At 37.7% G+C, this 25,996-nt stretch overlaps 3 protein-coding genes across 10 annotated transcripts; 2 read left to right on the plus strand and 1 right to left on the minus strand.

Annotated features, from left to right (window-relative positions):
- The first annotated feature begins 253 nt into the window (after window positions 1–253).
- zc3h11a (zinc finger CCCH-type containing 11A) lies at window positions 254–10,560 on the plus strand. Of its 8 annotated transcripts, none has more exons than XM_079843865.1 (17): window positions 254–373; window positions 1,341–1,786; window positions 1,921–2,065; window positions 3,902–4,021; window positions 4,121–4,244; window positions 4,332–4,520; window positions 6,635–6,700; window positions 6,780–6,860; window positions 6,946–7,047; window positions 7,133–7,201; window positions 7,313–7,408; window positions 7,498–8,019; window positions 8,106–8,173; window positions 8,259–8,637; window positions 8,862–9,025; window positions 9,118–9,260; window positions 9,381–10,560. In XM_079843865.1, the coding sequence occupies exons 3-17, from the start codon at window positions 2,012–2,014 to the stop codon at window positions 9,589–9,591; spliced, it is 2,388 nt and encodes a 795-aa protein (XP_079699991.1). In that variant the 5' UTR covers window positions 254–373; window positions 1,341–1,786; window positions 1,921–2,011; the 3' UTR covers window positions 9,592–10,560. The 8 variants fall into 8 exon arrangements, with proteins under 8 accessions (XP_079699991.1, XP_079699997.1, XP_079699994.1 ...); XM_079843871.1 differs by having other exon boundaries at window positions 259–373; window positions 1,717–1,786; XM_079843868.1 differs by having other exon boundaries at window positions 266–373; window positions 1,384–1,786.
- Window positions 10,561–11,684: 1,124 nt separating this feature from the next.
- Window positions 11,685–17,363, plus strand: maf1a (MAF1 homolog, negative regulator of RNA polymerase III a). The gene is made up of 7 exons (XM_079844725.1): window positions 11,685–12,395; window positions 12,543–12,671; window positions 12,770–12,932; window positions 14,234–14,355; window positions 14,494–14,613; window positions 15,266–15,370; window positions 15,622–17,363. The coding sequence occupies exons 1-7, from the start codon at window positions 12,313–12,315 to the stop codon at window positions 15,641–15,643; spliced, it is 744 nt and encodes a 247-aa protein (XP_079700851.1). The 5' UTR covers window positions 11,685–12,312; the 3' UTR covers window positions 15,644–17,363.
- A 5-nt stretch (window positions 17,364–17,368) lies between these two features.
- Window positions 17,369–21,872, minus strand: trib3 (tribbles pseudokinase 3). The gene is made up of 4 exons (XM_079844724.1): window positions 21,045–21,872; window positions 19,935–20,222; window positions 19,528–19,820; window positions 17,369–18,855 (listed from the first exon to the last, which is right to left on the minus strand). The coding sequence occupies exons 2-4, from the start codon at window positions 20,220–20,222 to the stop codon at window positions 18,393–18,395; spliced, it is 1,044 nt and encodes a 347-aa protein (XP_079700850.1). The 5' UTR covers window positions 21,045–21,872; the 3' UTR covers window positions 17,369–18,392.
- Window positions 21,873–25,996: the final 4,124 nt, after the last annotated feature.

Raw genomic sequence — 25,996 nt, forward strand, 5'->3', positions numbered from 1 at the left:
GTTTGCTTTTTAAATTTCGTTGTGTTGTGCACAACTGGACCACCGTAGTTTCTCTGCTGTAAAACACTTGCTACATAAATAAAGCTTTAGTTACTTACTTACTTTGTGTTCCACAGGGAAAAAAGAATGTTGTTGGGGTTTAGAAGAACAAATTGATGTTGAGAGGTTAAGTATGATAGTGTTTTCCTTTTTGGGTGAACTTTCCCTTTAACTAGTCTGTCCGTCACACTGACGCAAGCACTTTCCTGGCTGCACAGCCTGCCGCCATTTTGTTCGATTGTGTGAAGCCGTAAAGGGATAAGTCCAGTCCAGGAGCGTCGACCACTCTACATGCACCAAACCGATCATACTTAATTCCAGTCGGTATAAACTGGTAATTGTGAACGCTTTATTTGTGATTGAACATTTTATTTATTGATTCATTTACTTTAGTTAAGTGTAGTAACTTAGTCGTTCTGAAGTAAACAACATGCTAACGTTACCTGAAGTTAGCAACATGCTATTCGAAAGCCATAGAATACTGTGTTATTTTTATGTAACGTTACACAGCTCTTGGGCTTAAAATATACGAAGTACTTGTTCTTTACACGTTGTTTGTCTCGATGTTTCTCATCTGACAGCCTAGTTAAAGTGGTCAGGCCAAAGACAGGACACCAAGGCCTAACATGGCTAATAATAAAACTACTTTTTGAACAGTGTATTTAAATCAGAACTTACCACATTATAATCGAACGATTGAAAAACTGTTCATGGAAACGAACGCAAGTTTCTGCTATTCGAAACAAAACTGTGTTCGCTTTTCTTTCGTTTCATTTATTTATGATCGTGTAGATTAGGTAACGTAAGTTAATATTGTTTGATTAATTATTCATCTCTAAAAATGTGGCTTGAATATTTAAGATTCACAAACGCTGATTTTGTAAGATGCACCCTAAATTTACAGGTGCGGATACAAAATCAACGAAATATTAATTCGCATAATACCAATTTTAAAACGTGATGAATGTGGTTTAACGTGCTCGAATAACGACACCAAGAGCCAAAATGTGTTGGGATTGTCAAGACAATTTCTAATTTAAAGTGTTTATGTATTAACACCTTTTATTGTGTCCAGTTACATGTTCTATGAATCCAAAAACATGTCTCCCATGATACGTTTTCCATGTATGTTATGTCCCTGTCCTTATTCAAATAACTATTTGTTCAGCACATGGGGAGTGTTTTTGTCTTCTTTTTGAAATGTAGGTTATGCAAGATCTTGTCCTTCATTCCAGAGGATAACTGGATTTGGATAATGAATTGGCTTCCCTGAAGATTGCTGCTTTTTTGTCTCACCATAGGTTTTTGTTTTTCTCCTATTGGGCTTTTTTTTTTTTTTTTAAGTTCCAGTGTACCCCCATTTCAATTTTCCACCTGGCTTCAGGAGACGTAGAAGATATCCCTCCTTTTTTTCTTTCCAACATCTCCAAGATATCCAGTCCCATCTTTGCCCTCAGCTCTTCTTTTTGACAACATCTAGTTTAAGGATTTTTTTTTAAGTCCCCCAATCCCCTCACCACAATTATCAACAATATTGGAGAAAAAAAAAACGGACATTTTCCACCATCTGCCAAATTTAGCACAGCAGTCTGATGGGAACAAGTCTCTAAAAGAGAGGCAAAAGTTGCCCCCTCTCCCCCTGTTCAGTCTTTACTCATCAGTCAAGTATTCCTTCAGGATCCACACAGTGCGGAGCAACCCTTCAAGAAGAGCTTGAGATCACCAGGGAACGTCTCAGCCACTGCAGGTGAACGAAGTTCTTGCAACGCTTTCTCTCATCAGTATTTAAATATCGGCCACCATTTTGCGTCATTCAGGACAGAATGTGAAAATGTGAAAGGATCAACAGGAGCATGAATAGGCTTGTAACACTCTAAATAGGGAGATTCACGTGGACCCTGTCGCGGGCATCCGGAACGAGATCCCAGCATTGAAGAGCTGCTGACCTGGAAGAGTACAAACTTGTGCCAGAATGACCATGCAAGGAGATGACTGCTACTTCTACTACTATTCCACCTGTACTAAGGTAAAATATAGTGTAGAGACACTATTAAGGCTGATTTATTTGTTAAATATTAGGGATGCACCGGTTGACCGGCCAAAAATCGGTTTTCTTTGTATTTTTCCGCCGATTTTTCCGCCTATATTGCAATCATTCGCGAACATATTTCTTGTGTGTTACAAACGGAAACTGGAGAACTGAGGGAAGAGACGAGATACGCTGAAGGGAATGAAGAGCCGCTTTCCTGCGTGAGCTTACCTCTCCGCGCCCTGTACAAGCGTAGATAGTGAGCGTTTGTTCAGCTCAGCTTCTCACGTGTTGGATCGGATGAGAACGAAACAGACTAACTTGTGACAAAGCCGAAATACTTCTTTTTGTAGCCTAAAGAAGAACATGCATGCACTTTTGAAATGAAATAACTTAATTTGATTTAAAAAGCACCTGCTGTAGCATCTTAGTTTTTTTCGCTGCACTAAACATTATTTGATTTAACATTTTAGAACAATTATATACTTTGGTTTTATTAAATTTCACTGGTAAAGACTTTTTTTCTTTACACTGAATTTAAAAACAAATGCTGATTTAAGTAACACCTTGGTTTGGATTGCAGAATATGCAGTTGTTGCCTTTAATTTCACCTTTCAGCCTTTTAATTTCCAATTAAATTTTCCGTAAATTTCAGATTGCGGACTTGTTTTCATTAGCCAAAAGCCAATTTAGCCTGTTAAATACCAAATAAACATCTTGTTCATTATTTTATTGTGTTAAAAAAAAAAAAACGGAAAAAAATCGGAATCGGCCAGTTTTCTTGAAAAAAATCGGGATCGGAATCGGCCATGTAAAATCTAGATCGGTGCATCACTATTAAATATCGAATCCGCAAAAGGAAATGTGTACGAGGAAATGCGCCACTGTCACAGTTTTATTTATTCTTTGACCTGAGGGAGTGGTTCTAGCAGACCAATCACAGCACTTGCGGTCCCCATAGAACTTGTGTGTTTTGGAGAGGTGCACATCAGGCTACGCATGCTACTAATAAATAAACAGCCTACGGCATAGATACAGCGCAGGTTTGATGCAGGAGATTTATACACAACACAGTTTTCAACTTAAAAACGGACAAATTTATGTGTTTTGGTCATTCATTTACACGAAAACGCAGTTTTGGGGGCCTGAAAATTAAAACTTTTAAAAGTGGGTTTCAAAGTGCTCGTTTTTGAAAACAATACCGTTATCGTCTTTGTGTAAATAAAAAAAGTGCACATTTGTGAAAATGTTGACATGCACATGCGGATTACCTTTTCAGTCCATGGGCATGTATTTTTTCTTTACAAAGTAACATCACTATCTACTGGCCTGCATGAATAAAACAGCGTTTTAATAATACCGGGTTACAGTCGTTTTTCGCTGATTCTTGTGAATGGGGATCGTTTTGACAATGTTGTCATATGTACATGAACATTTGAAAGGAAAAACTTTTAAATCGTTGTTTGAACTTACCATTAGTTGGAAAACTTTGTCACATGCTAGGAATTGCTCAGAAATGTCCCTGTTGTTTAGATTTTGATAATGTAGGTAATTAAATTTGGGGTATTATAACTTTTAATTTGTGTTTTGTATTGAGTTTATAATGTGTTCATATCTTTGTACTGCACTTTGGAATGCTTTTACAGTGTTTAAAGTGCTCTATAAATAAATTATTGATATAAATTGTCGCATAAGCCCATTAAAATAAATACAAATTAAAAATATATATAATATAAAGTTATATAACATTTTTATTAAAAAAAAATATATTTTGTACTTTTTAAATGATCATAATTAAAAAATTTATGTTTTGTTCTGGATTTGCATTTTTAGGGTGACAACTGTCCTTTTCGACACTGCGAGGCCGCCATGGGTAGCGAGTCGGTCTGCAGCCTGTGGCAGGAGCAAAGGTGCTTCCGTAACATCTGCAAGTATCGCCATATGGAAATAAAGGTTTGTGACCATTACCAAACTCCCTTTAAGTTGAGATCCTTTTATTGTTTCTTAAAGAGGACCTCAAAAATGATGCACGCTGTTACTACCTTTTTATAGAAAAACCGCAAAGTAATCGCATGCTATTGGGAGAACCAGCCAGCTGGCTGCCAGAAACCTCACTGTGCTTTTCATCATGAGAAGCCACGCATCATTGATGGGAATTATTTTGCCCCAGACAAAGGTATTCGGAGGTCTTTGCAGTGTTTTAATAATATATTCATAGACATTCTAAACAGTTCAAATAAAAATGTTTTCATTGTATTTACAGGTCAAGTAGTGCAAAAGGAGAAAGAAGAGACCCCACATGAGGACAAAGTCAACCAAGTACCTGCGCCCACTGCAAACCCTACTAACCCGCAGCTTAGAGGGGTCATTAGAACGGAGACCCAAGAGAATGTCCCCAGCCCTACCCATCCACCAGTGGTCATCAACCCTGTGGATGATGATGATGAGGATGGTAAGCACACATTCATGTGACGTATCATTTTAAAGAAGTACATCTGAATTCAAAATGATGAATATAATTGAAATACAACATGTCAAAGTAAAATACCTCACACAATCTTTCATTGAAGTTTATCTGAGATTGGCTTTCCTCTTACTGATCTCTGTATAGATAGATCATATTATAGGTCAGTGAGTTTCAAAATCGACACACCCTTCCAACATCACAACTCATGTATCATGTAGAATTTTTAGTTTCCCCACTCATAAATGTGACTATGCTCTGTCATTTGGCTCATTTGAGATGAGCAAACTGCGCAGAACTGATCACCATGAGATGCATGCCTGCTAGAAATGTGTTTGAGTGTGGTCCGACTTGCTCTGATGTCATGCTGACGTTTGTCAAACTCTTGTGATGCCGAGGCGGTATTGCGCAGTCCGATCACAAGCACAATGGGAAACGACATGCTAATGAGAGAGCTGAATGCTCATTGGTTTAAACAACTGTATGTATTGTATAGAGAGACTGATATTGGTTCTTTTATTACCAATACCAATTATTTGCATGTTTGTGTCCAATAACTGACATACAGAACCAATATTTATTAGTTTTATTTCTGTTTTTGGCAATTTTATAACAGTACTAAACTGAACAAACAAACATGTAACACTTTTATTTTCAATACGAATTTCTTTATTGCCTTGCATACAAAAACAAAACACTTCTATATCTGAAAGAGAGCAAAAAATAAAGTGCACTGTCACTAACGTGTCTTTTTAAAATAAATATTTTTATCAGGTAAAAGGGTAAATAAGTAAGTAAAGCATGTGAAAATAATTCTAGGAAATTTTCAACAAAAAAAGAAACATTCTAAACATGAATAATTTTTTTTTAAATTGCTACTTTAGTGTAGCTTAGTACTCTCAATTGCATCTTTTTTTATAACAATAGCAGTAATATTACCAACAGGCAAAATATAATGTTTTCAAACGGAGAACATAAATGATAAGAAAGTTTATCAACTTTGTATAAATATAACATGACTTGATTAATTATGTGCTCTCTATTTTTAGCGCAAAGTTTAAACTTAAATTTATGTAACATTTCATTTGTGCATTAATTGCTGTTATGTATAAAGTAAATTAATTAAAGGAGGTAGGCAAGTTATTTTACCTCTGAACGCCATTGTTGACTCGTCTCCCCTCAGATGCAATGCTTTAATGGTGGTATAGTGTGCAATTCTCAAAACGCCCACAAGAGGGCATTTATCAGTGAATCCGATATTACAAAACCTAGACCTGATTATGACAAAATGCTTAAATGTGACCCTGGACCACAAAACCAGTCATAAGGGTAGATTTTTGAAATTGAGAGTACAACATCTGTAACCTGAATAAATAAGCTTTCCACTGATGTATGGTTTGTTAGGATAGGACAATATTTGCCCGGGATGCAACCATTTGAAAATCTGGTATCTGAGGCTGCAAAAAAAATCTAAATATTGAGAAAATCGCCTTTAAATTTGTCCAAATGAAGTCCTTAGCAATGCATATTAATACTAATAATACATTTTTCCCACATAGTAAAGACTAGAGGGGATACAGCTACGGCCACTGGGCTTGCGCACATCAATATTGCTTCATTTAATTACTGTATTTGCATTATTGAAATGGTAGTTTTAGGTTTGGGGTAGCAAATTTATTTATTATTTTATTGTGAGATCTTGGCTCACTTCTGACCGTTTTTGTGGCAGAATTACAGCACCACATACTGGTCTGGCATGTATACTACATCGTGTTCAGTGGTTTCGTGTGTGTGAAATTTCTTGAGACGAGGGGAAAAAAAGATTGGATAGGGAAAGCTCTGGCTTCGTCTGGATGTGACCTAAATTTCAGGCGAAGCACATCTCAAACGTGCCTATTCACATGTTTTGAACTTATAATTATGATATTACGGACTCCATTTGAAGGGCACATTAGTTCCAACCCTTAATTAATCTTTGATTAGCTGGTTCAGGTGTGTTTAATTAGGGTCGGGCTATGGACTGCAGATGGCCCTTAAATAATAGAGTTTGGCATCCCTGATATTGACATACTGTTGTTGTTTTTTTTACTCACCATTTACAGATCAATTCTCAGAGGAAGGAGATGAATCTCTTGGAGGCTCACCCCGCAAACTGATCACATATAAAAGTAATAAGTGTTTCCACGTTTTGTAGATATTTTCTATTATGTATTGAGAGCTTTGTTTAATCATTGGTCTGTCATGCAGATGATTCGCTGAACTTTGGTATCCAGACACTGGAGGAGATCAGGTTGAGGAAAGCACTCATGGCCAATCTGAAGAAAGCTGGTAAATAAACCCTTCACTCCATTGCTTTCCAGTAATCTGTTGTTCAGACATCTGATCTTAATTTTCACTTTTTGTTTGTTTGCAGGGCAGTCCACCATGCAGAGCTCTGCCCAAAACAATGGAACTGCTATTGAAAAGGAAAACATTCAGTCTCTCTCACGTCTGGAAGTTTATAATTCCAAGAATGGTAAGCAGTCCAATTGTTTGAACTTTATTTTTTGCAGTATCAAACCATTTGTTCATATTATAACCCTTTTAAATCTGGGTTGCAGATTCGTCTGTTAATGAAATTGGGAAAAGAAAAATTACAGACAGACTTGGGAAAAGAAGTTTTAAAAGAGGTACGCTTATCAAAACGGTTTGCTTGATTTTGTAATACATTTATGTATCAGTGGTCCCTTTTTACATATATCTGTCAAAAACTGACAGAAGATGTTGTCATTTAATTTAAGAGGGTCCTGTGGAAGAAGAGCAACCTATGAAACGAAGCCTTGCTGAACGTCTCGGAGCAACTGTTGAATCCTCCACAGACGTTCTACCACAGAAAGGTACGAGACTTGTTTATTGATCCAGCTGTGGCTGTAGAGGCATTTTGTATCTTTTTCACAATTTTACTTACATTACTAAATCCTTTCAGCTCAGAAACCAGTGCGAGAAAGACTTGGATTGACCGCCGACCCATCTAGCACAGACAGCGAGCCAAAATCATCCGGAGACATCCGTATAAAAACTCTTGAGGAGATTCGGCAAGAGAAGGCAACCAGAAGTAAAGTCGTGCGTGTTGTGAAAGAAGTGCCGAAGAAGGAGCCGAGCCCTTCCAAGAAAAGTGTTAAACTTGCTGGCTTACCACAGGTTAAGACTTTCTCTGAAATCCTTCATGAAAAGAAAAAAATGCAGGAGAATAAAGCCCAGGAAGTGAATATGTCTGCCAAAAGCCCAGAGGGGGATGAAGGGCCTTCCTCTGCAGGAGCTGCAGTCAAGGCCCCTGTGGCAGCTAGCGAGGTACGAGTTAAAACGCTGGAGGAAATACGCAGGGAGAAGGCTGCAAGGATGCAAGCACAACATCAAGAGAGCATAGACGACAAAACCCCAACCTCTAGTGAAGCAGAGTCAAGTGGACCTTCAAAGAGGCGCATTCTGCGCATTAATAAGACCTCACGTAAGTCAGACAATTTTGTTTTTGAGATGGCAAACAGCCAAGGAAGTCTGTTCACATTTCTTTAATTGTCCATTTGTTTTTTCCAGCTGCTGCAAACACTGTAGGTCAGACAAAACCAGACACGTCTGATAAGAAACTGGAACCTGCTACAGAGGTAAGACACAATTCAGACTGAAGAAAAGCCTAAGAGGATAATATTGTTTCCTGGTTATATATCGTTTCCTCTGTTTAATTTGCAGACAAATGGAAAAGGCGAACCCTCCAGTGAGACTGTTAAAGTGAAGACGTTTGAGGAGATCATGCGAGAGAAGAGACTCCGCAAGCTACAGGAGGAGCAAGTCACCTCCACCAACCAGAAAGACGCAGCACCTGCTGCCTCACCACCTGCTGCCTCACCGCCAGCATCTGAATCCTCTGCCCAACCTCAAACCACAGTAAGACAGAGGATCACCCTCAAACCCAAGACCTCTCCGCTCCCTGCTGCTGTAGTCCCCCAGAAAAGCTCCCCTGAGCGGTCTGGAGATAGTTCTCCATCATCGAACGCACCAAAGCCCTCAACCTCTCCGGTGATTCCTGTCCAGCTAGCTGAGGGAACCATTCAAGCAGTGGAGACCAAGGGTAGGAGTTCTATTCATTCTCTCTTTATTTGATTGTGTAGCTCAATTTCCATTTTAAAGTACTTTACTGGCTGTATTGTTTTTTACTTACAATATTGCCAGTAATGTTTACAACAGTACTAATATAAACTAAAGTATGTGTGTGTATTTATTTAGAAGTGGAATTGAATTGTAACCCTTAAGCCAAGCGGCCTACTCACTTTGCTGCATTTTCCTGCATTTCAGTGAAGCCCAAGGTGAATGTGAAGCCATCGGTAATGAAGCCGGCGGCCCAGTCTAGCCAGAAGAGGAAAGCTGCAAAAGTTCACTCTGCTGTTGCTGAAGTGAAACCCCTTAATGCTGCCCGTCAAACACCTTCCTCGCTGGTTATTCCAAACAAGCGCCTTAAGGTGAGATTGATTGAGCAATTTTCTCCAGCTTTTTGTGCGTCACTGCAGGTTAAATTGAGTAGTTTAAACTTTTTTTTTTTGTACTCTTTCAGGTGGCCCCACCAACCTCTCTGACAGATGTTCAGTCCAACACTCAGCAGGTGCCCTCCAACACAGAGGATGTTCAAATGGTGCCTTCGAGCTGCCTCGAGCCTGCCAGTACTACATCATCTGAGACTGTTGCAGTCCCCCAAAGGTATTGGAAATGTTCTTATTTTTCAAGCGTTCAAATATTTAATATTTTTAAAATATTCTCATATTTTATCAATTGCAGAAATGATAAAAAATTAATTTAAAAATGTGTTTTCCTCTGTAGCCCTGTGATCAGAACACCCAGTGTGCAGCGCTCTCGGCGGCTCAGCACCACTTCTGGCCGTGCTCCTACTGTTACCAGTTCATCAATGGATGACTTTGAAGACCTGTTAGATGAATTTACTGATGATCGGCTTGAGGATGACTTGGAATTGGATTCGGGCAAGGGAGAGGATGACCTTCTTTTAGAACTGTCAGAGATGATTGACAGTTAGAAATTAGCGAAGTCACCCCTTTACTCACTAGCCACTGCCACTATGAATTAAAAAGGACTGTGACATAATTCAACCCACAGCATTTTAAATTAAGATTTCTTTTATTTTCAAACTCTGATAGGTCTGTTTTATTGTTCCTTTTAGATTTTTCTTGTCAATGTAAATATTTCTTCATCATTGAATAGTGCTTAAGAGTTGTTTCTTTAGTTGACTTCTTAAAGCTGTCAGAAAAGGAGGAAAAAAAAGTCGCAGGTATTATCAAGCCATCATAAGACATCCTCAGGTATAATGATTATGTTGGAAGTCATGTTATGGCACTCCGTCATCATGCATTACAGAGACAGGAAGTTTTCAGTTGTGTACTGTGTATGCAGAATATAGTTTTTTATTAGAGGGGCACAGCAAGGCCACACCTTTCATTTTGAGTTGCATGTATTTATGATCTGAGTTATTAAAATGTTCTTTGGCCATCATTATCAACGTTATTTTAACAAGTGATCGCACTCCCCTTTGATGTGGTATAGGAAAATTATTTTATGATCCTATTGTTTAATGATCCGACAGAGCTGGAGGTCATGGATTTTTTCCCCCTTTCATTTGTGCGGAAGCAATTCTATTATAAATGTTATGCTACATGGAATTTCCTTGGGGACCATCTAAACCTTTTCACCTTCTGAAATACCAAATTATTTTAGCAGTTAAGTCTCAGACCTCTGAATGCAACTTTGTAAACATGACGGCTGTGTTCTCAGGGAAAATCCTTAAACTTAGCTAATCTTTGCTTACCTGTATTTTTATTTTCTTTGGAAATGTCTTGACCGTATCTCTTTGGTTTTATTCGGCTTTGTTTACTGACATCATGCATTAAAGGACTGGGATGTAAAAATAATGTTACATGTTCTGTAGTCTCACCTGAGTTGCACCTCTTCAAAAACATCTTTGTAAATAAAATGTCTTTATGAAAAATGTATTGGTGTTTCAGGTTTCAACGGCGTTTACTAAGCATTGGTAACTTTAGAATTTTTCTAAATCCTTATTTTCTAGGAATATTCTATTACGTTTGAGTGTTTGGGATGCTGCATTTTTGTCACTGTCCCCCATTGCAAAAGTTTAACATCCTATATGTAAATGTTGTTGAGAAGGGCAATATCTGGTTTTCGAGGGGTGAAGTTAAAAAAAAAAATAGCCTTCAAAATTCTCCATTCAGCAGCATATAAATCTGATGATGTTTTCTTAAAATAGTCTTTTGAAGACCTTAATTTTAAAATAAGGTGATATAACTCCACAAAATTGTATCTACATATCAGAAAATGAACTGGCATCTGTTCTAAATATGAACAATTTTTCCATAGGTTTTACATCTACAAAATGAGAACATTACAAAAAGCCTTAATAAGCTGTTTTACAGTACTAACTTCAAGACTTGCAAAGAAATTTAAAAATGCAACATTTAACGATAGTTCAATAAAAAAGTTAAAGCTGTCAAATTTATAAGACATTTACTGAAAAATGACTGCTGTTATCACTTGAAGCCTTGTTATCTATAATACAGTGGGCTCCAGAAATATTGGCACCCTTGATATTTGCAAAACTGGCTGGACATTTGTTTTTGTAATTTCTCCTCTTAGTCTTTCATTCAAAATCAGGGGAATTACACGGGGACACATGGCAAAACGTTCATTATGAGGTCAGTTTTATTTTGAGGTCATTGTCATGCTGGAAGATCCATCCCTAAGCTTCCTGACACGGTCAGTCAGGTAGGCTTCTTGATAGAGTTTATGATACTGTGTATCCAAACAAGTTGTCCAGGGTCTTTGGGAAAAAATTTGGCATTAAAGATTAAAGATCCACCACCATACTTCACAGTGGAAATGTTTCTGTCTATGCCAAACCCACATCTGGTGTTTTTCAAAAAGGCATTATTTTGGTCTCATCTGGCCATAAAACCCAGTCCTACTACAAGTTCAGAAAATGTTGCTCATATTTTCCATGGGTGCCGTATGTAGTATTTACTCGTTATGATTCTGAGAAAAGGGGTAACTATTAAACCCCAAGCCAATAGGTGGCGGTAAACATGTAGCACTTGTATCACCACGACACCCTGACCAAAAAATAACAGGAAAGAGACAACTGCGTATTACTGCGACCGAAAACTGCAAAACAAAACTCTCGTCCTTTGCTGTTGTCTTTCTTCCACACAAATAGACAACAATAACCCGAGGATTAAGGCTTTTATAAGCCTTGGAATTCTCCTCAAGTTCTGTTTCAATAGCTGGGATGCATAATTTCCCTCTAAATTTTAGCTTGTTTAATGGCAGGTATTGGAAATTTCACAGTAAAAAGGAAGAGATATTTATTAGACATAGAAGTGCATTAAGCAACCGGCGAAGATTATTTACGCGGTCATAAGAATCTGCAAGGGAGGCTTATTTTTCCATTTGAAGGTAATAGAGAGCAGTTATTTTCTCGAAATTGACAGTTTTTTTTAAAGGGGCTTTTGTAGGGGACATCGATGTTAGAGGTTATTCGGTTTTAACCCAGTATTGGCTAACTTGTTTCTTATTAATAATTTTCAGTTTGTGCCGTATATTCTCCTAAACATTGTTTAGGTTTGGTGTAACGGCAGAATAACTGGCCGATGTTTGTTTGTCAAAGAGACTGACATCTAGTGTTAGTAAAGAGTTGTTGCAGTATTGACATTATAATATAGTTGAATAAACCATGAAGCTCCTGGAAAACTCAAGTTTTGAGGCCATAAACAGTCTGCTCACTATTGAAACGGGAGACTGTAAGATTATTGGACGGTAAGTGCTGAATACTCTCTTTTAGAAGTTAAAATTAAGAAAAGTGACGACATCCTTTTGAGAGAAAAAAAACATTTGCATATCTGAACACTATTAAATCACATAAAGAGGAACTGAGTAAAGAACATGTTATTTGCACTGTTCTAGAATTGAAAGCTACTCCTGTAAGATGGCTGGTGACGACAAGCAGATGTTTAAGCAGTTTTGTCAGGAGGGGCAGCCGCACGTGCTGGAGGCTCTGTCTCCTCCACAGAGCTCCGGAATCAGCCCCGACAAGTAAGTCCAAGTATTTAAGTCATCCACCCCCTCAGTTATACACTGTACAAATACCTTCTAGGTCATTGCGTGTTCACTGAAATATGTTGTGCTTTCAGATTGAGTCAGAGTTTGGATGATGGGGAGGGTCCTCTCTCGGATAAGTGCAGCAGAAAGACTCTTTTTTACTTGATCGCCACTCTCAATGAATCCTTCCGGCCAGACTATGACTTCAGTCGCACCAAAGGCCATGATTTCAGCAAGGAGCCCAGTGTTAATTGGGTAAATTTGACATAAAATGGTTTACATTTCTAAAATGCACTTCTTTTACATAATATAACCTCAACATTCACAATACAATTTTTTATTTAAAACTTAATATTAATACTAATAATAATAGTAATAGTAATACCTGCGACCCTCTAAAGGAAAATCGGTTTGGGGAATGGATGGATAATAATTATTTAATATTATACATTTATTATAAATGTATATTCTTCTTAGGTATTTATTTATTTATTTTTACGTGGTCTCTTAATTTTTACTATATATATATGCAATACTTCTGATATTTAACAGCAGTGTTTTAGCATTACATAAAAAGTAGTCACAAATCTGACAGTCATTTTAACATCAACATTGTAAGCAAACAAACAAATAATAAAACCAATATTTAAATACCAACAACTCTTTGCTCAACTTGGTAATAGTTATATCAACCTAAAACTTAACATCAAGAACAACTAAACAAGTAAACCAAAACAACTGAAACTATGGATGGACGGTTAGTTATTTTTGTTATTTTAATTTATCTATGTTATTAGAAATAAGAATTTCAAACAATAGGACAAATTTGTAGGTCTTTAAGTCTTTCAGGTAGGCCTACGTTAGATCTATTTATCAGTAGTATTCAATTAAGAAACAATACAGAAGCTGATTAATGAAATGTAAAACTAAAACACTGCATAGTCTTCACATTAATTAAATATACATTGATTTTTTTTTGACAGATAGCAGCAGGTTTACTGTATTAGGTTGCTGTAACTTCAAAACCTAATGCATGGATCATATTGACACAAGTCTGTTTTCTTTCCTAACTGATAACATTCACTTAAGTCATAACCGACTGTGTTTACATGAATACTCGCCAAGAAAGGCATTTTAACATAACTGTTTGCCTATTTGAGTGCAATAAGCAGTGACAGAGAACTGAGTTTGGGATCCCTATTTGAGAGGCGGCTTCTGTGCGCTTAGGGTGTGTGTGTGTGTGTGTGTCAGACATTGCAAGTTCCACAATGAGTTGTTTTCTGCAGTTTATTGTGCTTAATAACTCTTTTTAACATCAAGCAAGTCGCAGTCGTGTGCCCAGTCTATTCTCTCCTGTATGTCAACCTAACACTTTTTGAAGTAATCTAATGAATCGTATACCGTTGCATATGCATATCACAATATGGCCACTTGCATATTTCGTACAGCCCTAATGTTAATCAGTCAATGTAAATCAGTCTTGTTCACCTGAATATGGAGGGACATGTTTAACTCTATAAAAACCAAGGTTCATTAAATAGTTAATTTTTCCGCAGGTGTTTAATGCAGTGAACAGCAGTTTGTCTGCTGCTGCGGGTGAGGCGTACAGTCACCTACAGTCTCAGTTATGGGAAGCCCTAGACAAGGAGATCAGCCTTGCTGAATGTGACATATACAGGTATACAGATATACTGCTTTTAAAAACCATGTTTCAACTTAATGAATGCTTTTGACATTTTCAGTAGTGTTTGTTTAAATAATACGGCACTAAATTATGATGCATGTTCATTCAAGTTCTAATTGAATTCTGTGACAGTTACAATCCTGACCTGGATTCAGACCCATATGGGGAAGAAGGCAACCTATGGTCCTTCAACTACTTCTTTTATAACAAAAGACTGAAGAGGATTGTGTTCTTCACATGCCGTTCTGTCAGGTGAGGATCTGTATGTCAGAGATAAAGCAATTCAGCATTAACATGTAAAAAAAAGGTATCTTTATAATGATAGAGATTATGACTTATTATATATTGTGCATTGTTAGGGGTCAGTAAGATTTTGTAAAGAAATTAATACTTTTATTCAGCAAGGACACATTAAATTGACCAAAAGTGACGGTAAGACATTTATAATGTTACAAAAAATCAATTTCAAATAAACTTTCTATTTATCTGAGAATCCTAAAAATATATATATCACGGTTTCCACAGAAATATTAAGCAGCACAACTGTTTTCAACATTGATAATAAGACATATTTCTTAAGCACCAAATCAGCATATTAGAATGATCATGTGACACTAAACACTGGAAAATTCAGCATGTCACTGGAAATTAAAATAGAAATTGTAGTGATTTCTCACATTACTTTTTTTACTGTAGGTTCAGGTTTTACTTTTTTAATGCAGCCTTGGTGAGCATAAGAGATTTCTTTCAAAAAACAGGATGACCTTTTGAATAGCATTGTATATACAATACATTTTACATTACTATTATTATTATATTAAATATCTTCTAAAGCTCAGCAGCTCCAACCTGGAAAAAAAAATAAAACATTGACCTTTTGACTTCTGTGTTTGTGGTCCTTTAGTCTTTTCATGGCTCCACGAGACTCTGGCATCGGCACAGAATTGGATCTGGAATTGGATGAAGGCAGCTATGAGGAAGAGGAAGAGGGGAACATGGATGAAGAGAGGTGAGGAACTGTGCAAACTGCACCATTATTGTTTGTTATCACTTCTCCAGGAAGTACTGCTTCACAAACACCCACACTATTGCTTTATCATCATTAAGATTTGACAGACAAATGACTGCAAATAAACCAAGCGGTTCCAGTGTATCTGTTAGTGATGGGGCAAAAGTAACATTGCAGTGCAACTACAGACAATATTGCTCTGATATTACCAAGCATTGAAATCAGTGATGGATTGGTTGATCTTTCCACAGGTATGGTGCACTGTGTGCCTGATGAAGCCCTCATCCCTGTCCTCTGAAGCCAGCAATCTCTTGCCTGAGTTTTTATGCCTGTTCCTCTTTTCTGTTTCTTATGTGTTCAATTTTATATTGCTGGTCGTTTTTTAGAAACGAAGAGATGTTATAATCCAGAGATTTTCAAGTGCTATTCTTTGCACTTTAACATTTTCCTTTACTTTCCATTGCATTCACTAGACTTACCTCTGACACTGGCCTTGGAGGGAACCAGCGTGATGCGTTTTGTGATATTTTTACTCTCTTGTTTTTTTTTATTTCCTAAAAGGTCTTTTTTTATTTGTCTCTGAGTGTAAGTTGGGGTTTTATTCTCCCTCTCTTTTTCCCCCTCAAACCTCATTTATTTATTCATGTTCATTATTTCCAATAGTTTTTATGTCTCATCAATGCCACAGTTTTTCCACTAGGTGGCATATTTCAACATCTCATCATCTTTGCCTCTCGTCTCTAGTTACTCTTCACTGGCATCGTGAGCATTAAATGAAACTAAATGAAGAGATTGTAAGTCATAGTTCACATCTAAATGTTTAATTCCAGTTTTTTAGGCCTACACCTGCTCATAACTCATATTTTTGCCAGATTTCCCTGATTATTTTTTTCTCTCTGTTAATGAAAATAGAACTAAATAGATGAGTGTTTGTTTTTAGGCCTTAATACATTTTCCTGCAACTTTCTTGCCTCAGGAAAGAATATATATTTAAAGAGATAACAGCATAAACATTGCTCTTTTTAGTTTCTTCCCTAAAGCTAATAAAAATATAAAAGAAAACCATGATGGGTCTGTAAAGTTTTAAAGTTTTGTAAATCTTTTTATTTGTTGTTACTGGTTTTTATTTGGATTTCGTAACATTTGTGAGGCGTATAACGTAAAGTAAACATTGCAGTTCCACTTTCTTCCGTGAAGACCTGTTTATGGTGAATTATTTTCCGTCGTCTGACAACGCATTTGACTATAAAGGCAAAATTTCTCCTAATATTCTTTGTGTTTATAGCTGTTGATCTAACTTAATTTTGTGGAAAGATATTAGTATGATCTATAAACTCTAAGATTGGGTGGTACTGAACTGTATTACATCCCGTTTGACGTCGTATAGCTTGATGTTGAAAGAATTTGTTTGATCAGATTCATCTACTGTGTCTTCAATATTACTTCCTCATGATTAGCTCTGTAGTTCACATTGTCCAGTTATGTGTTGGAGGGCCTCTTGAATATCTTGCCATATGTGGTGAAGTCGCAATCTTTCTGAATTCCTTTTCTGTTTTAGATTTGACTGTGACCCATCTATGTTTGTAATTTTGAGCACTTTGATGTATTACAGAGTTAAGCCAGTATAAGAACAGGAAACGAACAGAGATGTGATCACTTTTGTTGTAAATTGCATATTCTACAAATGTTTTTGGAGCATAATCCTACAAAAGTACCAGTATGAGTCCAACTGGATGCAGATTTATGCATTCATTCATTAACATGTCATTCTTGGCAGCTTGAAATATTTACTTTTAAAGAGCCTTTGCGTTATATCCAAAATGCTGTGTCAAATAAATATCTACTGATTGTGCACTGATTTTTTTTTTTACATTTTTATTAAAAAAAAACCTTGCTGGGCTCCAAGTACTGCTGTACATTTCTGGGCTGAATGTCAACATGATTATTTTAATATTAATCAGACCACATCTACTAATGAATCATTAATAAGCAGCAGTCTTGATTTTTCTTTTTATTTGTACTGGCAACAACAAAATACTTGTTTGTAGGTGTGTCACCCCATGAAACAACAAATGTAGTGTCCACTTCTCGCTAGTAACAAAAAAAGATATCTACAGATTGACGTACTTTAACGGAAAAAAGTCAAAGCATTGCATGCGGGCATCACAGACGATAACGTATGTAAAGCCTTTGTTTCGCTCGACAGGCACACCTCTAAACCATTATATGGACGTTTCCTGTGGCGCATGACCTGCTCCACATCCCTTCAGGGTCAAACCTGCTCTACAGCACAAATACATAGTTTAACAGATGGAAAGACATTTACAAAAGCGAAATCGCAGAAAACAGAACCCTTTTGAATTCTTCACATGAAAAGGAAACATGAGCACTTGTGCTAACCCGTTGCAGATACATGCGCTCAGAGGGAACTCAAATCTTTGGTACTTCAACAAGTCCATCAACAACATCGATCGATCGATTTACTGGGGAAAAAAAAGGCACTTTAAATAGTCAAATCTGTATTTTCCACTGCAAAAATATGTAAACAGTACATAAAGGCACAAAGTGTGCATCAAGTATACCAGGAATTAAGTTAGAGGTACTTTAATTTACACAACATGGGTGTACAATGGGAAATCCATGCACTGATTAGACAATACTGATGTTAAAATTGTGTGCACGAGCCTCATGTTTTTCTTTCAGGACCGAAGCTGTGCTGTGAACGAAAGTCTGCTAGGAATAGGAAAGAGTTTTTAGCAGCAGCACTTTGCACTCCAGGTGTTTTCTTGAAGGGATCACCACAAATGGATATTTTCAGAGGTAAGAAACAGTTCCTTCTGACTGTCCTATTTCTTTCTGGCCTGTCCCGAACACCTCAGCAGTTCCTCACTGCTACTAACCACAGTTTGTGGAGTCTGTTCCATTCCATGCCCTTGAACTCTGCATACCTTATGAGGTAATATTTCTCTCTTCATAGAGTCCACTCCCCCTGATTGTGTGTAAACAGAATGAATGCAGCTCATTAATGGTCTCCAGTTTCATTCGGTTCAAAATCGGGGACCATCTGATCGGTCGAGTGTCTGGTGCTGGAGTGCTGGCTGAGGGATACATTGTTGTTACAGTGAAGCCACGGGTGGAAAAGTAGATCTCCAGCCTCAAGCCTCTCCGAGGGAGATTTCCTCAGCATGCAGCACACCAGTGACTTAGCCCTGGGTGAAAGAGTCTCCGGGATGGTGAACGCACCCCTGCGAATTTTGCTGAACAGTGCTGTGGGTTCCACGTCCTGAAAAGGGTAACGTCCTACTAGCATGGTGTAGAGAACAACGCCAAGGCTCCATACGTCTGCAGCCTTCCCTGAGTATGAGTGCCGTGAGTTTAAGATCTCCGGGCCCACGTAGGCCGGGCAGCCATGTTTGTCCGTCAGCGAATCATCGTTCCCGTTAAGAAGACAGGAGTCCTCCAGGTTTTGCAAGATGAGCTTTGTTCTGAGGAAACAAAAGAACATCTATCAGTCACCTGATAACTAGGTCCTATGTTTGTGAATGGGAAATATTTGAAAAAATGAGCAAGATAAGGTTAAACCTACGCACACACTTAGTAACTAGTACGGATATACTTTTGCTAATTTTATTTTAGTATTTTACATAATTTTCCCCCCCTGAAAACTATGTATTTAACATTGAGGAATACAAAAATAATCGTATTACACATGTACACTGACAATAAAAAGTATTAAAATATGAAAAAAATAGTTTCCGATAGCAAGCGGATTTTCGCTTTATGACCGATAATAAATAAATGACCAATACAAGTCGGTAATGTTCAAATAAACTTAAAATGAAATACAAAAAATATATATATATACTACAATTGAATTTTAGGCATTACATGATTATAATGCACAGTATAAAAACGGATATTGATTGAGATTTGCTAAAGATTACATTAAATAATATTATTATTAGCACTTTAAAATGGTTTAGTTGCTGTAGATAATAAAAGGTTTAAAAAAAATAGGCCGGTTAAATACTGGCCAGTTTAGATTGAATAATATAATATTTTTTGCTATTTGTCATTGAATATCATGCATCCCTTCTATCAAGAGCTTATTTGACTTGACTAACTAGCAATTAAAAAGATTGTATTGAGTTACTGACCTCTGTGGATCGGTGAACACAAACTTGCGCAGTTTAAGGTCTCTTAAAATGACGCCGTTCTCGTGACAGTGCGCGACCGCAGCTGCCATCTGTCCAAACAGGCGCACTGCCTCATCCTCCTGCAGCCTCTTACAGGTGCGCACGTACGAGTGCATGTCTCCATAGTTACGCTCGAAGAATATGTACATGTTGTTCTCCCCGAGCACCACCTCTGAAATCTTGCAGATGTTGCTGTGTGGAAGCAGACGAGTGTAGGGCGCGATGAACTCGTGATACTTCTTTATGGAAAACACCTGGTAAGAACATACCCAAAAGAAGATGATTATTGATCCTTCATAATATAAAAGTTCTGTGACATGTTATTTTGAAATATTTCAAATACACTATTATGAAGAATCTATGCTCACTTTGCATGTGTACTCCTCTTCTGTGACCTGATGAACTGCTCTAAACGTCTGGGCTCCTTCTGTGGCCTCCAACAGGATGTAGGGTCCGATGCGAGAGACGTGGTGCTTCTCGGACCCCGACTGCTCAAGGCTCTGGGACAGGGGGCGAAGACAGGGCGCGAGACCCGGGGAAGGAGGCTGGCTGAGCCTGCGGCGCTTGCATTTGAAGGTGTCGGTGTTGTGAGAGTCCTCAAAGTCTACTCGCTTCAGTCGCAGTGGAGGTGTAGGAGTTGACAGGTTTATACTCATCTGTGACAAAAACAAGTGTGTGTTAGTTCATGACCTTGTGACAGCATAACTTAACATACCATAAATGCAGATTGGATGAACAATGCACAAAGGTGACATGAGGAATTAATAAAATGCTTGCATTTGATTATTTCGCCACACTTGTACACTCAGTAACCGTGGGATAACAACTCACTAGCTAACTAAACAAGAATGGGAGGTTCAGTAATGGAGGTAATTTAAAACTGTTGAATGACTATGTGATGAGCAGTGTTGCTTGATCATACTGACTCAAGTTCCTTTCGAAATGCTGCTCGGCGCCTGTGAGTCATAGTGTTTAAGTTATTACACATTCAAGCGTACGTCATAGAATGACGTAGCCCAACTAATTCCATTTCACTATTTTTAAACTAACTTTTCTATTCAAATAAGCTATTAGTAGGATATATATTTTTTCGTCATTATTTAGATAAGACTACATTGAGTAGTCAGAACTTGAAAACTCGAACCAAAATCCTCTGTGCAAGCAGTTCTCAGCATATGCCTAAACCAGTCAAGAAAAGTTATAAAGTAGGCCTATCCTATAAAATATTCCTAAAGTAGCCTAATATGCTCAAAAATGCCCCGTAAACAGAACGCGAAGTGCAAGCTGCCAAAGTTCAAATAACAACAATACGCGCTGCAACTGTGTAAAGTTTAACCACCAACACGTTTCTCAATAATAGTTTAAATGGGAAAGTAGTTCAATAATTGACTTTAATCTTAAGGACTATTGGTTGGAAGTACGGAGTAGTGATTTCTAGAAGTTAAGGTGAAGCTTGAAGGTTTACAAGACTGACTTACCTCGCTGCTTTAGACAAAGGACCCGCTCCTCTCCAAAACAGAACAATGAAAACTACGGGCGCACTTAGTTGTGTCTACTTGTCAGAGAACATTTCCACCCGGGAAAAACGTAAAATATAATGAAATGAACAATGGGAAACTGTCAACTGTAGTTAAGTTTCGGCATAAGAGAGATAATGCTGTCTCCAATGAATACGAGTCGGTTTAAAAGGACGCGCGCCCCTTATACAGTAGTTGATTTGTGAAGAATCTCCGGTTTCAATGCGTTTTGCAGATATTAGTGCATTTAGCCTCTTTTTTCATTCGTAATACGTCTTCTCCCTTGTCCTGGAAGTTGGGAAAATTGATACTTGTGAGTCTGGCGGCAACACCAAGAGCTCTTCAGTTGTTGGCACGAATGTCTTTGTTCCTTATTCCCGCTGAATGAACGCGTCCTGAATGCACAATATTTCCTTGGATCTAGGTTTTCACTGTTGGTAAAATGTCCTTTGCTCGGATGAAGTTTAAGATCGTTCGCGGTGAGTATCGGACAAATAAAACTTGATAAAGATGCTGTTAAACGTACTTAAATGGAAGTTTTGCGATAGGACTAACAAGAAATTGTCCGAAGAAAGTTGAACTAGAGAAAACACGTCCCAATTGGTGACAGCGTAGAAATGGAACAAAAAGTAGTCCTTTAACGTTAGTTGGTATTTTGTTGCTGCAGAAATAAAGGTCCCTTTAGTAATGAGATCACAAATCAGACGTGGCCCCTCAGCCTGACCGCCCGACTGTAAAGTCTCAATTTGGCTGGGCACGTCTAATATGCTCAATGTGTTACACCAGCCTGACTCGATGATGCTGTTCTTAGTAAGATTGCGACATATTAGCGCCGCCCCTCGGGTCTGACGACATCCAGTACAGGGCTGCGCAATAGTACGCACTACTGTTGAAGTTTGCAAGGGCTGGATTGCAAACACAAAGCGTGGCATTTCATGGAAATATTTAGTCAGTTTTACACTAATTTGACTGATTTGACCACAACATCTCAACAGTGTCTAAAAGCAGCGAATATTTTGTGCACATTGTAGTCTACTATCAATAGATTATAGCCTACGGTTGAAATTCAACGGGGAAAATATACAAAACAAAACAAAGTAATGTGATAAATCGACCGTGTAGGCTAAATATACATTAAAACCAGTCAAAACCGTGCTATATATACGATAAGTGAGTCCTTTTCACTGTTGTGTTGTGACGATGAATGCCCCACCCCTGTGTATGACTCAATACCAATGTTGGTGTTGCACTAAGTGTTTGTCAGGCTGACATACAGCCAGGTGTGAGCTATAGAGCAAAATATGAACCCAGCAAAGGTATATTGTTTCTCCTAAACATCAATAATATTAAATGGAGGACAAAGTAAGACTAAAGTTGATCGTTTCTCGGGTCTCCAGATTTCTCAAACTGCTTAAATTTGCAGAGATACCAAAAGGCAGACATTTTAGAACTCAAACTCCCAATCCCAAATTACTATTCACATTGTTATAGGTCTTATTTTGGGCCAACAATTGTCTCATTTGTGTCTATTTTAGGATGCACGAGTCAACTTAAGGTCTTCAATAAAACAAGATGGGAACTTAAATATTCCCAGCACTTTCTGTGATGTAGTGCTTTTTTTTCTCTTTTTCATCAAACCGCCGTTTTTGCAAGTTCCCGCAATTTCATTGCATAAAATTGCATAAATATCCTGCATTTTCCATCGCATTTTTTAAGAAAACGTGCCGCATAATCAAGGATTTTTGCCCGCAACAATCACAAAAAAAAGCCACATTTTTCTGGAAGGACTGTTAAATGAAATATAACTTAAATGAACCTCATTTAAAACTGTGAGCAATTCAATTTTCTTTGAGGAAGTCAGAGCTAACACTCTAAAAAGTAATCCCACAATTTAAATAAATGCATGGTTGCAAGTTAAAAATTCTAATTTATTGTTTTAATTAAACATTTTAAGTTGCAAACATTATTTTGTAGAGTTCTGTTGACATAATAATGTCCATCATTACATCAACTTAATATCAATCTGTAATTGAAACTCAAATTTCTGTGTTAATTGGCTTTTTTTTTTATTAGGTTGTAGTAACTTAATGAAATTGTCTTGATAACTTCGGAAATTAGGCAGTGGATTTCTAGTTCCCAGCATGCTTTGCATAGGACTGGATAAGGAGAATAAATGTTGAAATTACGTGTTAACGTATTGGTTTTTAGTGAAGGGAAAGACCCGTTAGTGTTTAATGCTGTTATTTTTGACATTTAAAAGAGTTTCAGTAATGTTGACATTTTTGTGGTTACCAGTAAATACATGAAGGTAAACACTACGTTGGCTGTATAAGCAATTCCTAATGCCAGTGACAATATCTTACTTGTTCAGTAAATATAAATGTTAAATAAATTATGTTAGCATACATTTCTGGTAGTTGGAGCGACTTAATATTTTTGCATAATCACCTTAAAAATGTGTTTTTATGCTACAAATGAAGTTCTTCTAACTCAATGTAGCTTGTTGGTTGAACGTAAATTCACTCAAAGTTGACATTACTCAAAAAAATTGATGCAAACTGTTGTTATTTTGTTGTTGTTGTTAAGCCAACACATTCTTTTTTACAGTGAATATTATATAAGAATCCCAACCTAATTTCATGTTAAGTTCTGCAACTGCAACTTTTGTAAGATATAACCTATATTCGATATCAGTCTGTATTGTTGCTGGTGTACTGGTTATTTAGTAAACTGAATGTTTACTCTTTGTAGGTGACCTACAGTAAGCAGTTGCAGCGACAAACGCTGTAACCTGAGGCAGGGTGCACTAGGCAGTCAGCAGGATGCCTCCACAGAGCTCATGGTTTCAAGTTGAGTCAGAGGTTTCATGCGTGTGTGTGGGTGGAAAGAGGTTTCCTGGGCTGTTCCACCATCAGAGGCCTGAGTGGGAGACCAACCACTCCTTAAAATGGAAACGTTTCTGCTGCATAGTGCATTTTATCGGTCAATCTTGCACCTCTGTTGTCCACAAGACACCAGATGCAATCATTCAGAATGCGCTAAAAAGACATATAGATGTTCAGGGTATTTCTTTTAATTGAATCAGCCACAGCTGACTTATAACATTTCAATATATCACCATCTAAAAGTGTAGCACAGTTTATCTCCATGTTGACAGAGAGGGAATTGTTTGGATGAATATGACTCGATTTCCAAGAAATCTCCTTCCTGTCTGTGTCTACACAGATGTCTCACATTCTGGATTGAGACATATTGTCACCATGGGAACAAGCAATGTCCTCACAAAGGCTCCGTCTCATCTTGATGGACACTAATGGAGGTTTACCGCCATGGAAGCGCTGGTCCAAAGGGATCAGGAAGTCATGAATTTCCTCCCCGCAGTTTCCACCAGCTGATGACAGCCTTTGGGCGAAAAGGACACATTCAACTTTTTTATTTCTCAGCTGGTTTTGATAAGAGACCTGCATCAGTCTTTCACACACGTAGACACAAATACAGTCAACCGTAGACACATGTCCCTGAATTAGCCTAGTTTACGAAAAGGGACAGACTTGTATATCAATGTCTAATTGGATTAGCAGTGTCATTGAGTGGGTTATACTATAAGCTCACAGATGTCTCTCTAGGGGACGGGCTCCACCACTTCCTCAACTAACTGACTAATCTTGTTAACAGCAATACTATTAACATAACAGAAATGCTTAAAAGAGACTATTTGAACTTCACTTTGTAACTATTTCTTTATAGAAAGGAAAGAGCAGGCACATCTTGTAGACATCAACACATTGAATTAAACGTGACATTTTGAAGAAGAAAGTCTGAAATATTAGTTTCTTTAATTATAAATATTATTATTTTAAGACGTGCTGCAAACACTGTTGAGAAAATGGAAAATCACTAAATACCATAAACCTAACTGATAGTTTTAATAAAAGCAAGCAAATACGTATTATGAAGCAACCATTCAAGTCATTTCAGCTTGCTTCTTTGATTATTTAAAGGTCCTGTTCTTCGTGATCCCATTTTTCAATCTTTAGTTAGTGTGTAATGTTGCTGTTAGAGCATAAATAATACCTGTAAAATTATAAAGCTCAAAGTTCAATGCCAAGTGAGATATTTTATTTAACAGAAGTTCTCTTTCAAAGCCTACAGCGAACGGCCGGTTTGGACTACATCTCTGTACATCCTGCTTTAATTACGTCAGTAGATCAGTTTGTTGACTAACCTCCGCCCACAAGAATACGCGAAAAAAGGGGGCGTGGTCTTGTTGCTCCCGCGTGGAGAAGAGGAATTGTTGCGTTTGTATAGTGTTTGTCGCCATGTCGTCGAGACGCTGTTATTTTCATCCCGGAGTCAAATCACCTTTGTTTGGCTTTCCCAGGGACTGTACTTAGAGATCATTGAGCGCATGCATCCCCGTTATGGTAAGAGGCGTGACCTTTCCGGTAACGTGCGCTCTGCGTGCGCTAAGCTGCTGTCGAATCACAACACGGGAACCGCTGGCACAATCAGAACTCGTTACGTGTTTCTGAAGGAGGGACTTCATAGAACAGAGAAATCTTTTAAGCCGTTTTGAGGACAGTGAAAACAGTGGTATACAGATAAGTAAATTGTGTGAAAAATACTGTGTTTTTTTACACGTGAAACATGAACACATGTTATATTGCACACTGTAAACACAATCAAAGCTTAAAAAAAACGCGAAAAACGGGACCTTTAAGTTGTTTTATCATGTTTTTAAGCGCTCTATATCTCATGTGAAATGATATTCCAGGTGAGCTACGAGCAAGTTTATCAGAAAAGCCAGATATATGGAGATGGTTATGTAACGCAAATGTCAAAATGTATTAGTTTTAAGGCTGTCAAAATTAGCGTGTTAACACAAATGCGAATAATTTTTTCAGTCTAACGTG

Source organism: Gobio gobio (assembly GCF_949357685.1).
Source record: "Gobio gobio genome assembly, chromosome: 19".
NCBI classification, from domain to species: Eukaryota; Metazoa; Chordata; class Actinopteri; order Cypriniformes; family Gobionidae; genus Gobio; species Gobio gobio.